Source organism: Scomber scombrus, chromosome 17 (genome assembly GCF_963691925.1).
Source record: "Scomber scombrus chromosome 17, fScoSco1.1, whole genome shotgun sequence".
Classification (NCBI taxonomy): Eukaryota; Metazoa; Chordata; class Actinopteri; order Scombriformes; family Scombridae; genus Scomber; species Scomber scombrus.
Genome location: NC_084986.1, coordinates 8,264,472 through 8,279,972, shown reverse-complemented (window position 1 = coordinate 8,279,972; position 15,501 = coordinate 8,264,472). Strand labels below are relative to the sequence as shown.

Below are 15,501 nucleotides of genomic sequence, written 5' to 3'. Positions count from 1 at the left end.
AAGACATTCTCCCAGGCGGCTGCATCTCCCAATTTGCTTGACCAGACGTCATTTGAATAACTGTTGAGAATCTTGCATGGGTTCCATATTAATGACTTGATATCCTGTATGGTGCCACGGCTAGATGAGACATTAGAGGGCCAGTGTCAGACTCCAGATGTGATTGGTAGGCCAAAGTGAGCAGAGCGGGAAAAGCTGCTATGATACATCAAAGGGTCAGCCACTGGAAATAGCCATGGCAACCAGTCCACCTCACCATGACATCGCCACAGAGGGCAAACACAAGGCGTGAGGTCTTTTAGGATACCATAAAGCACTGACTCAGATACGAAATAGACTGTCTGAGAAAGACAAAAGCTCCCTCAGACACACAGACACACAGACACACACACACACACATATATACTATATACACACTATATACACACGTATACTCTGTATTCAATATTTCTCTCTAGAACATCTTGTTGATAGAATATTGTCTACCACAGTGCACTGTATGCTCTTCTGCACTTTACTGTTGTTTATATACAGAACTTTATAACCTAGTTTCCAGTTACTATGGTTACCCCATGCTCAGCAAATGGATGTCTCCTTATCATAGAGAGAGAGAGAGGTGTTTGCTATGAATGTATTCGGTAAAACTCAATTGCATCTTGTAATTTAGTTGAAACAGAATAAGATTTTAATTTGTTGTTCAGTTAAAAGAAAAGCGAAAAACACATAAACGCTGACGAAACACAGTTATAAAATGATACGAAGGCAGATATGCAGTAGTAGCAGCTGTGCTGAATACTCAGCCTGAAGGATGACAGTGGTATTGTTAATTTTATGTGGTTCTATGGAGACGCTGTGTGTATAATATGTCAGAAGTCATCATTAGCCTTGAAACAGATATAATAGAAGTAGGTCACTCAAAGAACAAAGAAAAAGATGGTTATAGTTAAAGCATTGATCAAATGAATGGAATTTAATAGTTCAAGTGGGAGCCTTGAAGTACATCACATCCTGGTACTAGTTTCTCTCTCAAATCATCTCAGATTCTCAGATCATCACCTTTGCAAGTTAAATAACTAGCACTATCCAGACTTCTCTGTCAGATCGGTATACACAGTCAGTTAGATGTACAGCAACCTTTATCACCTCCTACACACCCCTCTCCATTACTCAGTTCAGCTCCTCCCATCAGGTCGATGTTATAAAACCTTCTTGCCACAACAAACTAAATATTGATATACTACATTACATTAAAATTAGAAACAAGCAGTGAAGTATTTATTAATCTCACATGTTTGTACTTCAGCCTTACTGTACTTTACTCTATTTATCTTGGTTTAGTCATGGACTCAGACCTGAATTTCAACAGCCATATTAAGACAATTACAAAGTCAGCCCACAAACAATCGATATATAAAGAATTAAAAGACTTATGTCTCAGCAGGATTTGAAGAAACTTGTCGATGCATTTATCTTCAGTAGACTCAACTACTGTAATGGTGTATTTACAGGTTTCCCAAAAAAGTCTATCAGACAGCTACAGTTGATTCAGAACGCTGCTGTTCGAGTCCTCACTAAGACCAAGAAAATGGATCATATCACTCCAGTTCTCAGATACCTACACTGTCTCTCTGTTTGTCGAAGAATAGACTTTAAAATACTGCTGTCGGTTTCCAAAGCACTAAATGGATCAGGGCCAAAGTACATTTCTGATCTGCTGCTACGTAATGAACCATCCAGACCTCTCTGGTCGTCTGGGGCAGGTCTGCTTTCTGTCCCCAGAGTCAAAACCAAACATGGAGAAGCAGCATTCAGTTTTTATGTTCCACATATCTGGAACAAACTCCCAAATGACTGCAGGTCTGCTCCAACTCTCAGTTATTTTAAATCACGGCTGACATCCACTGTAACTTTTTTTCTCCTGTTTTATCTGTGTTATTCTATTTTAACTTTATATTATTACCAATTAGACACTTTTTAATTGTATTTAAATGTCTTTTTATATTGCCATGCGTTGCTTTTATATCCTGCCTTGATGCATTTCATGTTTTATGTTGTTGAAATGTGCTATACAAATAAACCTGCCTTGTCTTGCCTTGCCTATTTCTGGAGTGGCTCTAGAGATTGCAATATTGGTCTGTTGGTTGGTTGGTCCACAACTACTGAATGGACTACCGTGAAACCCAATACAGACATTTATCGTGTCCAAAGGATGAATCCTACTGACTTTGGTGCTCCCATGACTTTTCATCAAGCGAGAGCCATAATCCACTATGACGCAAGATAATATTTATAAAATTCATTTTAACAGTGCTTCCAGCAAAGAAATTCCAAATTTTTCTTATCCCACTCCCACTCCACTCAGGGAGGTCAAAGGTCAAGGTGAGCTACAGAACTCTTCCCTGACGCAACTGGACTTAAGGACGTCTTGCTTAAGTACGCTCGGCAAGTGTGGACCTGTGTAAGGTGCGGATATAGGAGGAGTCGAAGTTGCAGGTAAAAAATTCGTTACTTTATTTTCTATACTTTAACAACTATAAAATCAGGGGAAAGGGTAGGGGGAAAAGTTCTGTGTGGCGAGAGTGGCTTTCTCTCAGTGGCGTCTCCCAGGTGAAGCACATCAGGTCCTAATAAGCTCTGAGCGCAGACTCACTCAGCGTGCGGCCTCTCCACGGCACTGTCCAAGGTACTGAAGGTGACAGGTTAATGTGACACTCAAACCGCAACAACCTGGAAGCTTGGTGACCGAAGCCCTTGAATTTGGGACTCCACTTTAGAATTCTGCGACATTTATGTGCCTGCATGAATATGTGTGAGCAAATCATTAGACCACGATCCTAATGATGCTGCTTACACACCAGGGTGAAATGAGGTGAAGTGCCCACTTACAGATGTAGAGGCTGATGACAAATGGCTGTGACCTTGACCACATGGTAATGGTGGAGTCATTGTTGCCAGTAGTGAAGCCACAGCAATGTCATTGAATCAACTAAGCCTGAGATCATGCACAGTGAGACCTTATACGTGCGCATTGTGATTAAAAATGACAAAATGATTACTGTTAGGTTATAGCAGAACTGCTGCTGTGGTTACAATTTGTCTTAACACTGAGCTCATAAATCTCCCTTATTTGAATATTTCAAATGTATTTCCATGGAAACAGGACCAGAAAAACAACAGTACATTACATAAAGTGATTACATGCTTCAACATCCTATATAAATTAATTAATATATCCCATCAGGCCTACTTAGTTCAGATTTTGTTCTAAGTAGAATTACGCACATTAATCATAGAAAGTTATAAAAAGCACTTCTTCCTAAAGACAACCTCTATCTGAGATACAGCATGTATAGTTTACAGAATATTATGTTAGAATATTAAAAGATGTGATACTATATTTCTTTTAGCTTGTAGTTCAATCTAAAATAGATTTAAAGGAACTTCACTACTTATTATCAAAATATCAGCCAGCTTTCCACAGGACATTGCAGATCTTTTATTGTATTTGATCTACAAGCAAAACTGATTTTAAAGTGATTTTTCTTCAAACACAACTCTAAAGTAGCAGCAGTGTGTTGATGCTATGTCAAGTCAAGAGACAATGATGACCCTAGCAGCTAAATAAAATGTAGTGAAGCAAGTGAAAATGATGGACACAGTGAGGCCATTTATTGCTAGAACTGCAAAGAAAGCGGCCGCTACGGTAGGTGACAACATCAAAGTCACATATGGGCAAGGTTATGCATTTGTCGTTGTGTCTGTTTGTGTGCATAAATTAGGAAATTACATGTATGCACACCCACATGCTTGCTCGTGAATGCCCAAACTCAGTCACAGTTTATGACCTGTAATCAAAGCCGTATATGCACAAGCATGAATGCATAGTGTATGTGCGCTGATTCTTTCTAGTAATCACAGTTTTATCAATTTAAATTTTATGCCAGTTTATCAAAGTACAGTCACTGAAGACAGGCAGACCTCAGGTCTCAGTCGACATATTTGTATTGAAACAGGTCATGGTTTCCTAATAAAATCTTTACTGCTTAAATTCAAATGAACTGACCCCTAACTGCAGGAAACACAGCATTAGAAGGAGGCTTTACAAATGTAATGGGGGCTGACTCAATACCCATCCATCTAGTATGATTTATTTTAGTAATAAAACCACCACGGCCCCCTTAGTCTCCTGTGATTCATAAAATAGAACATAATGGTAAATTAATCTAATATTTATATGCAGCATACAGCTAGCTATTAGTAACCCTTGGCAACAAAGTCTAGCTCCAATATAAAGCCGGAGAGTTGAAGGTATTTTAAAAAATAAACTTGAAAAAACATCCAAATAATGACCACAGTGTTGATTTTCACCCAAGCTCAACTGTGAATTGTCAGTAGATGTGTTTACTAGCTTTACTAACACTCTGGGATGAGCAGCAACAGCTTTTCACTGTAATTGACAACAAGAGAGACTGGCTGGAAGCAGTCAGTTTGGCTCTCCATCGCTATGGGAGTGGAAACAACTTCCAAAAAACAGGCTGGTTTAGTACAAAGGAACACACATTGAGAGGTGTAGCTTACAGTTTCCACAGTGAGAAATGTGAAACACAGATCTTTAGAGGAAACAGATCTTATTCAACGTCCCAGTACCTGGGGTGGAATTAATGAAATAATTAATTGCATGTGCTTTGGTACTGTGTAATAGAACAGTGTATAACATATTGCTGTATAAAATATAATAATGTAATATACTATACACTATTTAATAGTATATCATATATTATATTATACTATAGCATATTACAGTATAGAATAGATACTATATAGATATAGAGTATAGTATAGTCTAGTAGAGTATAGTATATTGTTGTTTAGTGTAGTGCAGTGTTGTGTAGTGTTGTGTAGTGTAGTGTAATGTAGTGTAGTGTAATGTAGTGTAGTGAAATGTAGTGTAGTGTAGTGTAATATAGTGTAGTGTAGTCTAGTATACTACAGTGTTGTTTAGTGTAGTGTAGTGTAATGTAGTGTAGTGTAATGTAGTGTAGTGCAGTGTAGTGTAGTGTAGTGTTATATAGTGTAGTGTAGTCTAGTATAGTACAGTGTTGTTTAGTGTAGTGTAGTGTAGTTTATAGTACAGTATAATAGTCTAGTTTAGTAGTAGTAATAGTAATTGTATAGTATGACTGTAGCATACTCACTAAAATCAAATCCTAGTCATGATGTTACATGTAAATACAAACAGCAGAATAATCAGTGTTGTTTTACCTCTTAGTGTAAAAATCAACATTATACCCATTTTGACAATGTCCAGCACACATAACAGTTTATTTATCACTTGTTGATAGCTTTTAACAGCCACTCCAGGCCCGCATCAGCTGCTATGAGAGGACAAACAACACTGCAATCAACAGTAATATCCAAATAATTACCACTGAAATATCAATACTTTGCTGTGCGGTATGGATTCGGCCCAGTCTATAAAATCAGTCATGATGTGGCTGTAATCAAGGTGTGAGTCATGTACAAAGCAAATATTCAAGTAGACTGTTTATGTTCACTTGTGTTATTTAGTCTAATATTTCCTGTATTTATCAATTGCTCACACCTCTTTAATGACTATAATAATTCCTCTAACTTCTCGCATTTCCCCATAGTGTTGCTAGTCAACTATTTTAACAACCTTCATGCTCCCGATTGTTCACTTTTGTCTAATGTTGATCTAATTTCTCCTGCAGGTGCTTGTCCTATAATAGAACTTCCACATTTACTGTTTAAATATGCTGTATGTTATTTTGAGTGTGAGATTTTTTACACTCTTGTCTTGTTCTACCCACAACCGGGAATAATCACGAAAACTGTCCAAGCTTAAGAGCTACTTGCTATTCAAAAGGTAGCTGGTTGTTATGTTTGCAATAATAATTCCAGACAGACTGAAAATTCTTCTTCTTCTACTGAACATCCTGTCCTTAAGAAGTGTTGAATCATGAGCTAACCATGGCATAATTAAACAGAAGTAGGAATGCAATTGTTTTAAAGTAACCAAGCAAGTAATTAAGTCATCTAATGATCAAGAATAGTGTTAATAATTGCACTTTCCTCTTTTAGTATTTATCATTTTTGTAAGGAAATGCCCAAACTTACTAATTGTGTTGGTTATTGATTTTAGTTTAATGGAGTTTGTCAATTACAATCAGGAGCTAAAATGTTTCCAAAGCATGACAGATTAAGATTATTTTTTACTTCAGGTTACTATTTTAAAGTCTTCTCATGCATCACATGTCATATCTTCTACAACAACTAATTTAAATGCACATGTATGTACTTCGTGTAATGTTCAATAGTACAAAATGCTAATATATGGTGAAGTTAACACCTTTTGGCTGTTTTCTGGAGGTTCAATTTTTAAAAAGTAGTTCAAACAGAGTACTGATCCAACAACAATAACAAATAAACAGCAGCAGCAGTCATGACTTAAAGTTAACCATACTAAAAGTGTACATTAAGGCAACTTAACCTGACCTAAAAAGACTGCAGCTCTGTCCATGGTTCTGAAACGGCCTTCGACTCGTCATCATTTTGTTAAACTCCCAATTTTACAGAAATAGCTCTTTTGTTGTCCCTGCGATCTTGAATAATTTATTTCGAACCGTCGTTCCGTTGTGACATTTGCTCACATCGTCCCCGGGTAAGCATGGGCAGGAGCATGAATCCCTCATCAGAGCCCGAAAAGGTCATATGATATTGATCTCACTATGCAAACACGCTTTATATTGTCAGGATCAAACCTTGAAAGTTGGGGTCAGGTCGGACATTAGCAGGTCTATCAGATTCGGGTCTTATGATGCCTCTTACGGGATGAAATGTGGAGATTATTAAAGAAATGTAGCATATCTAGAAACATGGAGTTTACATGAAGTGATGAATGGACAGAGACGTTAAGTGTCTTCATGTGTTGGTGGTCAATCCTCGGCGCGTAAAACGCGCGCTCCGGGGTGGAGACTTATTTGGAGAGGCAGGACCAGAGAGCACAACAGCACGACTCTCCGTATCCACAGGTTGTTGCCGGGCTCTCATCCTCCTCTCTGAGAGTACAGCCGGTGGAGATGAACTGAGAAGGGGTTAGAAGACGCTTTGGCTGAATGATTTGGATTTGAACCACAAATGGACGCTCATGAGCAAAATGCAAAATCCAAAACCTTGGACGAATCGATTATCACCTGTCTGACAATTACATTGTATTGTGCAGCACTTTTTTCTGTCGTCAACCAACATTTTGTCAACGTTTCTTCCGAGGACTGTGCGTTTTATTCGAGACCAACATGCCACAGGTCCCTCACAGCAGCTGCACCACGGTGACAACAGCAACATAATGGCATGTAGGAACGGCTGCTGCTGCGGCTCCGGTCCAATAAACGAAGATAACGCGAGGTTCCTGCTTCTGGCGTTGTTCATCATCATCTATCTTCTCTGTGGGGCCGCTGTCTTCTCAGCGCTGGAGCAGCCAAAAGAGCGAGAGGCGAAGGAGCGCTGGGCGCAGAGGTTCGAGCATTTCAGTCAGAAGTATAACCTGAGCAAGAAAGACTTGAATAACTTCCTCAGGAACTATGAGGAGGCGAACGTAGCGGGTATTCGTGTGGACACCATCAGACCTCGATGGGACTTCACCGGCGCGTTTTACTTCGTGGGAACTGTGGTTTCGACCATTGGTGAGACATAAAAAAAAAGCGTTTAAAAAGATGTAAAATGCAATTTCTTAGTCGGAGTTATCACCCATTTCTGAAAACATATGCATTTTAAAATGTCATGTCTTTTATAGGACATTACATGTTTTGTGTGTTTTATGCATTTGAGTATGTGACTATACCATCTTTTCTCTCCACTAAAATAGTGTCTTGCATAGTGTGTTTTTTTACGGAGACATTCTAACTACTAACTACGGTACCTATACCAAGAGTTACTCCTTTATCATGAGCCAAAATTACACATTTTATTCTCTGTCTGTGTGTGTATTTTGTATTAAATTAAACTAATTTGTGAACTGCAAATCAACTTTCACATAATGCAAAGAAAGCCTATTAGTTACCATCACGACAGTGTTTGCAAAAGACTTGTGTCACATAAAATATTTTGATCTGTCTTTGCAGAAAAAGCAAATGTGTAACAAATAACATCAATGGCATAAGTGAGATGCCTGAAAGAAATGAAGCAATAATTAAGGTCTGTTCATGAATAGAGCTTCCAAGGCCTATTCATTTCTTGTTTGTGTTCATGCATGTTTACCCTTGAGTGATTCACACACTGGGTACATTATCTACTGTGCAACATTTCTTAGCCTTGATGTAATGCTTACAATCTGAGCGGAAAATAATACAATGCAATCATCAGAGCAACATTTGCTCCTGACAATCTGTTCTCAGTGTCAGTACTGGCTGTGTTCAGGATGCTCAAAACTCTCTGACAGCATTAGAGGCATCAGTGTCCTTATGGCAAACAAAAGTCAACAAGCAGAAGCATCATAGTGGCCATTATAGCAAAGTTATATACAGTGACAATAAATCTATTGATATTTTGTCGTCGATACTGTTCATCTCTTTTCATTTTCTTATCACCTGATTCTTTCAACATCTTTCACTTGCATTGGAGCGAATTGATGCATGATGATTGACAGTTTGGCAGGCCCTGTAATTGGCTGTCTGGTTCAGACCATTTAAATGAGAGTGATGGTAATGGATGATGAGGGCCATAATGAACACATTTTCCAACTGAGCACATTTTATACTGAAATAATCTCTTCATTGAGTGACAGATTTTTCTGAGTGGAGGTAGCCTAAAAATCTTCAAGATTCAATCTTTATTTCATTTTCATTCATACTAAAAATCCAGGCTCCTCTGCGCATATATCTATCCCCCCTGCAATAAAGAAGACATCCCAATTTTTGATCTAACAAACTGTCACATCTTGGTGATTTGTCTTTTTTGAAGAAGCCCTCTGAGAAAAGGGCATCAGAGTTCTGCCTATTCATGATAAAATAAGGATGCATATAGTTTCAAAATGCATTGACATGTGGCTCCACACTCATTGGCTATAGCACTACAAGGTGCAGTGTGAGGTTATAACAGTGTAAGTACATGATATATTTGCTGATGTAATGAGACTAATTCCCATCTCTGATCTTATGAATGGCAGCAGCACCATCATAGCATTACTTAATGATGTCATTATACCCCTCTACAGAGATACTGTATGGTGTGATATCTCATTTGTTACTCAGAAACCAGTTTCTCAAGTTAATCAAAGGGATTTTCTAATATTTAATTCATGCGAAGTCAAGATAATCAGGCTGCTTTTTCTTTTCTATTCATTTTATCTAATTCTTCTGTCTCTCAGTTTAGGAATCAATAGCTGAAGTGTAGTAGCCTAAGGGAAACCCAACAAACACCTCATCAATGATGCCCTCTGATTTGTTTTTGCATCCTCAAGGAGTGCACTGTGTGCGTCACAGCTAGAAGAGCACAACAGAGCGTTGAATCTTTTGAATATGTAAAGCCTATGCATAGACAGAGCAAATGCACATATATCACATTTAGAGCTCCACTGATTCAGAGATTCCAGTTTCAGAATGGCAAAAAACAGTGATTTGCAAAATCATGAACTTAATTTGCCAAAATTGTTCTTATTAAAATATATAACACTGTGCATAAATTGAGTAACTGTCACATTTAAAGCAACAGCTTGACATTTACGGAAATATTTGCTTCTTTTTTTCTTACAAGAATGAAATGAAAAGATTGAGACCAATGCCAGTGGTCATTCGTATCTAACTTTCAGGAAGAAACCGAATATGTATATTTCTCAAAATATTGTAAGTACTGCTTTAAACATTTTTCTTGTTGTTTTAGCAAGAAAATCATGAGTCAAATTGCAATTAGAAAGAAAAGGTCAGGACTGCGTAGCACAACCCAGCACCCCCATCAACACTTACTGCAGTCACTGCTTTTTTGCCATGCAAACCTCATGACACAGATGTCACACTGACACAGTAGCAAACTAGTTTATCCCCTTTCTTTAATGCAGTGTATCATTTATTAAACAGGTCAAGTGACTCATACAAACAAGGGGGAAAGAAAAACACATCTATAAAATCCAACCCATTAGGCTGTATCACTGTGTTTGGAAGAAAACGCTACCTCAAGCTCAATTAGCACCTTGAGAACCAATTTGAATGTAGAGGCAATCAAATCCTCCACAAGAGGTCTGCGTCCTGCACAGTAGCAATTAGTCATGCTGCAAAGTATGTTTTTTCTTATGACACAAGATACACTAAGACTTTGTTTGTAGCTGTTGCCTTGCTGCTTTTTTAAGCTGCCATACCTGTCAACAAGCAAATTGTCGCCAAAAAAATGGTGTAACCAGTAATAAAGTATAGTAGATATTCAGATTTTCAACAATTTAGTAAACTGGCGAGGCTAGAAAATGAGAGCAGATAGACAGGTGGTGCTTCATTGCACTTTCGGCGATATATGAAGGATAAAAAGGAGACATCAGTGGGATGGGTGCATTCAATAGAGAGACTTCTCACTTTGGCTCCCATGTTTTTCCCCCTGCTGGTTGACAAGAGACAAAAAATTGACTTGGTTTCCCTCCAGGTGCGAGCCAGTTAAATGGACTCAAACCCCAAAAATGAGAGAAAATGATCAAATTGAGAATGACTGAAAATTCCTCAGCATTTAATGTGAGTGTGAGTGACAGAGCGAGTGAGAAAGACAGAGGGAGGGAGAGCGTGTCACCAATAGCAACCCAGTAAAGTGAAGCAGTTGTGTTGTCTGGGTATGATTTTCACTTAGAAGAAGAGGAGATCAGTAATTATCCATCATTGGTTGTTAATGACAGAGAAGATGTGAATTAGGTTTAAAAGGTAAGTCAAAGCAGCTGGAGGCAATGACCCCGCTAATCCTTCCCCTGAGTGGTCCAGTGTGTGTGTGTGTGTGTGTGTGTGTGTGTGTGTGTGTGTGTGTGTGTGTGTGTGTGTGTGTGTGTGTGTGTGTGTATGTGTGTGTGTGTGTATGTGTGTGTGTGTATGTGCGTATGTGTGTATGTGTGTATGTGTGTGTATGTGTGTGTGTCAAAGGAGAAGAGACTTTTCCAAGTGAAGGTAATGCTTTGATATAAAGGGATCCTTTTATTCTTTTCCATTATTCGACAAGTGGCTGCTGTTCAGGGCCACTTACAAATTTCCCATCTCCTCCTAGTGTTCACATCATTTAATCTTGTCACAGTAACAAGTAAAACTGCACAGATTTCTACTTATTCAATACTGTTTCTGTATATCTAAGGGTTTGGCATGACCACTCCTGCCACCATTGGAGGAAAAGTCTTCCTGATGTTCTACGGCCTGCTCGGCTGCGCTGCCACAATTCTCTTCTTCAACCTCTTTCTGGAGCGTGTCATCACCGTCATCGCCGTCGTCCTCAAGTCCTGTCACGAGCGTCACCATAACAAGGCTGTGCTTCCACAAAATGGCCGGCGTTTATCAGAGGGGGGTAGAGCAGGTGGAGCTGGGGGAGGTGGAGGTGGAAAAGGACAGGATCTTGCTGGCTGGAAGCCTTCAGTCTACTGTGTCATGCTCATCCTTGGAGTGGCAGCCATCTCGGTGTCCTGCTGCGCCTCGCTCATGTACTCAGCAGCTGAGGGCTGGGGTTATCTGGACTCACTCTACTTCTGCTTTGTGGCCTTCAGCACCATCGGCTTTGGAGATATGGTGAGCAGCCAGCGGGTTGTTTATGAGGGCTACGCCACAGCTGTGTACCGGTTGGGAAACTTCTTCCTGATCTTGACCGGTGTCTGCTGCATCTACTCCCTCTTCAACGTCATCTCCATCGTCATCAAGCAGGTCCTCAACTGGCTGCTGAGGAGGCTGGAGGCCCCCTGCCGCTGCTGTTTCCCCAGGAGGGGTCACCACCCTCATCGGCACCCCCGACGGAACGTGGTGGCTCCGGGCCACCTGCGTGCCCGCAGAGACCCCTCCATCGAGACAGATGCGATCAACGAGAGTGAGACTGACACTGGCCGCAGGATGTCTGGGGAGATGATCTCCATGAGAGACTTCCTAGCAGCCAATAAGGTGAGAGCCTCGGGGCTGGAGACCACAGATTGTGTGACTTTCCACCTGTCGAATGTAATCACACATGTTATTACAAGCAATATTCAGGTATTTAAAAGGGTAATTTCATTAAACGAGTGGCAGAAAAATCATTAAGTTAATAATCTTGTTGCTCGATTGTTGTGCTCACTGCAGTCATTAACTCTATGTCCACTCTGCTCTCAGTCATCTCCCTCACTATAAGCTGTATTGATTTCTGAATGCCTGATTACAACATGATTGTCAGCGTTGAAACCTTCTGTGAACCTTAACATACATGCAACATATAAAATATCATAGCCTGTGTATTCCTCTTACTATCATAAATATTAAATCTACTTGGTAACTGCCTAAATAACATGAAAATGTATAAAATCAAACATTGAGCTGTGATAGTATGACCCTGATTGTTTTTAAAAGAGTATATTAGCCTTAATTAATGGCTTTATTAAGAAATAATTTATAGGTAATATATAAACCATTAATAAGAATAACTTTTGAGTTGCCAGGTTGTGGAAAATCCCCCTCCAGCATTAAACTTCTTATCTTCTTTTGTTTGTTTTTATCTCTTTAGTTCATCAAGAGAACCCCTCCAGTCGACTGTTTCTTTGACCACTTACCTTTTAGAAAAGGACTGCATCACATCTGGACCAAAATCCATTTATATTATTAACATTTACAATTTCAGTCTTGGTGGCTTATGAGAAATTATTAGAATACTATTATACGACATTATTTATAATGGCTTATATCTGTTCTATAAACTGGATGTACATTTATTAATCATTTGTAACAGAATTAATTCATGCTTATAATCCTTTACAAAAGACAAATCATCAGAAAATGCGACACAAATGTTAGATAGTTAGTTCATTTTTATTGCTGTTTTGAAAATGTCTCTGAACGCTATCAGCCTCGCTGCTGTAACCCTTTCAACGGCCCTTGTAGACATTCAAAGGTGTCCATACATTTACATAACTCCTTCCCCCACCTTTCAGCCTAGAGGGATGAACAGAGCATGCTGCTGAATGTCAAAACGATGCTCTCTCACCCTATGATTATTCTACACTTGGTCAGAGACAAAATCTGAATTTTCACACTTGACAAACAGCCTGAATGTTTGCACTGAGAAAATCATAAGGCGAAATAAATGGTTAGATGTTTTAGTGAGGATGTGATAAAAGTGACAGAAACATGGGGTGATGACACTAAACATAGACACAGATGAGTCCAACTTCAAACACATTGTCATTTTTATATTCAGTAAAAATAAATTGTCATTATATATTCAAGTTTAACAGTCGACTTCACTTGAAGAGAACTGTACATAAGTGTATTTGAATTATCCCATATTCAAATGCTTCTTATTCACTTCACAGCTCTGGAGATACATTTGTCATTTATTACAGATGAGTAAGACTAGGCGAATTAAAAAATCGCACTCCCTCACACTAGTACACACAACCTGATTTGAATAAAACACATTGTAACTCGGGTACAAATACACTTATCCCAAATGAAAAAAATCCAATATGCTTGCTCTACATAGTACACCTATGAAATCTGACGTGCCTGCCACCAACATATATGGCTTCACAGGTCCCACGTACTGCCTCTAAACGTTGACAGTGAATTCTTCCTTATCTTTTGATTTCTGTATCTCTGCCCCTCTGCAGGTAAACTTGGCTATTATGCAGAAGCAGCTATCTGAGATGGCCATCGGACACCCGCGCCAGTCCAGCTCCAGCTCGCGTCAGAACGGTTTCTCAGGAGGTGTGGGCGCCCTCGGCATCATGAACAATCGGCTGGCAGAGACTAGTGTGGACAGATAGGAGAAACAGCGTGGATCCTTTTTGAAATGCAAAAAGCTGAGAAGATGATACTAGTGAGGACATATTGGCACTGAGGAATGCTCTCCTGGGATAAAAGACAAGATATGAGTGGTGTACAAGAATGGATTCATGACTACATAATATATCTATTCCATCGACAAGCAGGTTGACCCACAGCAGCTACTGCCTGGAATCAAACCATTGTAGCACAATTTCCCATCAAGAACATGGCTACATCAAAGATGTATGATAGTTTGCTGAAGTCTCACATCTGGACCAGGCTCAGTGTGGAGGAATTTTCCCCTATGAGGATTTCAGTTTCCATGGTGATAAAAAGCCTGCCTAGAGCTCTTATATCTGAGCTTTAAAGACCTGATTCACTACATGCTACTTCACACCTAACCGCAAATTCCACTCATATACAGTACGTTTCAACATCCCTGACCACATCCTCACTGTATGTCACTGTAAAGGATATTAATGAGAAAAACATAGCTTTAATAAAGTGTCTGTTTCTTGGTTTTGTGTACAGTAGTCATTACATAAAACAGGCTGAGATGTAGAGAATAAAACCAGAAGCCCATATGTGGATAACTGAATGTTTATCTTCAACACAGACAGCATCATTTTATAATCAGATTATCATTGATGCTCACATCCAATCATTCTCACATTCTGACTAATGTTTTAGAGCCACATTATATCCTGTTCCATGGCCTCTATCTTTGGTGCTGCACAACAAATAGGAGACCCCCGCAACCCACCCAAAAAAGAAACCTATTCAGAAACCAAACAGACCTGAACTGAAGCTGAATGCATAACATTGTCTGAGATAAAAACCTATTATATAAGACTGTTGTAAAATGTTGGGTTTGCTGCACATTATCTAAGAAAACTGGTGTGGCACAGATACAGACATGAGGACATTTTCACACCCTGTTGTCCAGACCTGTAGGTGGTGTGATATTGATATAAATGCAGTGAAACAATTTGGGCCTCATTATTTGATTTTAGCACAGCAGTGTAAGGTGTTTTGTGCTATTTCTTTTTTTTTTTTTTTACTGTATTCACAAAGCAAAGTGCAGCAAACAAAGAGCAGATGAAACAGACAGACAAGATTATTAGTAACGCTCCTGTGGAGTTGAGTGAAACCTGTAAGTAGCCACGAGGGAGAACAACTTGTAGACACTACAGTATGCTCGACATGGGAAGATAGTATAGGCCTCTCCACTCGCTTTGTAAATGCATTGAAGAGGGCCCTGAAATTACAGGGTAAGAATCACCAGCTGAGCTTTTGTATGTGAGTAGCAGAAAGCTGACCTCCCTCTGGGTTGTTTTGATACAATGACAACCTAGTAAACCAGCAATGAAAGAATGCGCTATAGTATTTTTGTAAGGGATCAAGAGTTAGTATCATTTCCAATTTTCTAGAGTAGTAATAAATCTGTGAGTCATCTGAATGTTGCAAAAACATTGTTTTCAGTTCACAGCACAAACTGAGAAGAAAGGAGGTGAGATCCTGAAGGCAAGGT

General features: G+C 39.3%; 1 protein-coding gene across 1 annotated transcript; it reads left to right on the top strand.

Moving 5' to 3' along the window:
* The first annotated feature begins 7,366 nt into the window (after positions 1-7,366).
* kcnk13b (potassium channel, subfamily K, member 13b) lies at positions 7,367-13,969 on the top strand. The gene is made up of 3 exons (XM_062437610.1): positions 7,367-7,703; positions 11,332-12,119; positions 13,814-13,969. The coding sequence occupies exons 1-3, from the start codon at positions 7,367-7,369 to the stop codon at positions 13,967-13,969; spliced, it is 1,281 nt and encodes a 426-aa protein (XP_062293594.1).
* The last annotated feature ends 1,532 nt before the right edge of the window (positions 13,970-15,501 follow it).

What these genes read in the sequence shown, in the direction of transcription:
- kcnk13b (XM_062437610.1), top strand. Translation starts at nt 7,367, where the DNA reads ATGGCATGTAGGAACGGCTGCTGCTGCGGCTCCGGTCCAATAAACGAA. An exon ending in AACTGTGGTTTCGACCATTG is followed by an intron (nt 7,704 to 11,331) that starts GTGAGACATAAA and finishes TGTATATCTAAG; the next exon opens with GGTTTGGCATGACCACTCCT. An exon ending in ACTTCCTAGCAGCCAATAAG is followed by an intron (nt 12,120 to 13,813) that starts GTGAGAGCCTCG and finishes GCCCCTCTGCAG; the next exon opens with GTAAACTTGGCTATTATGCA.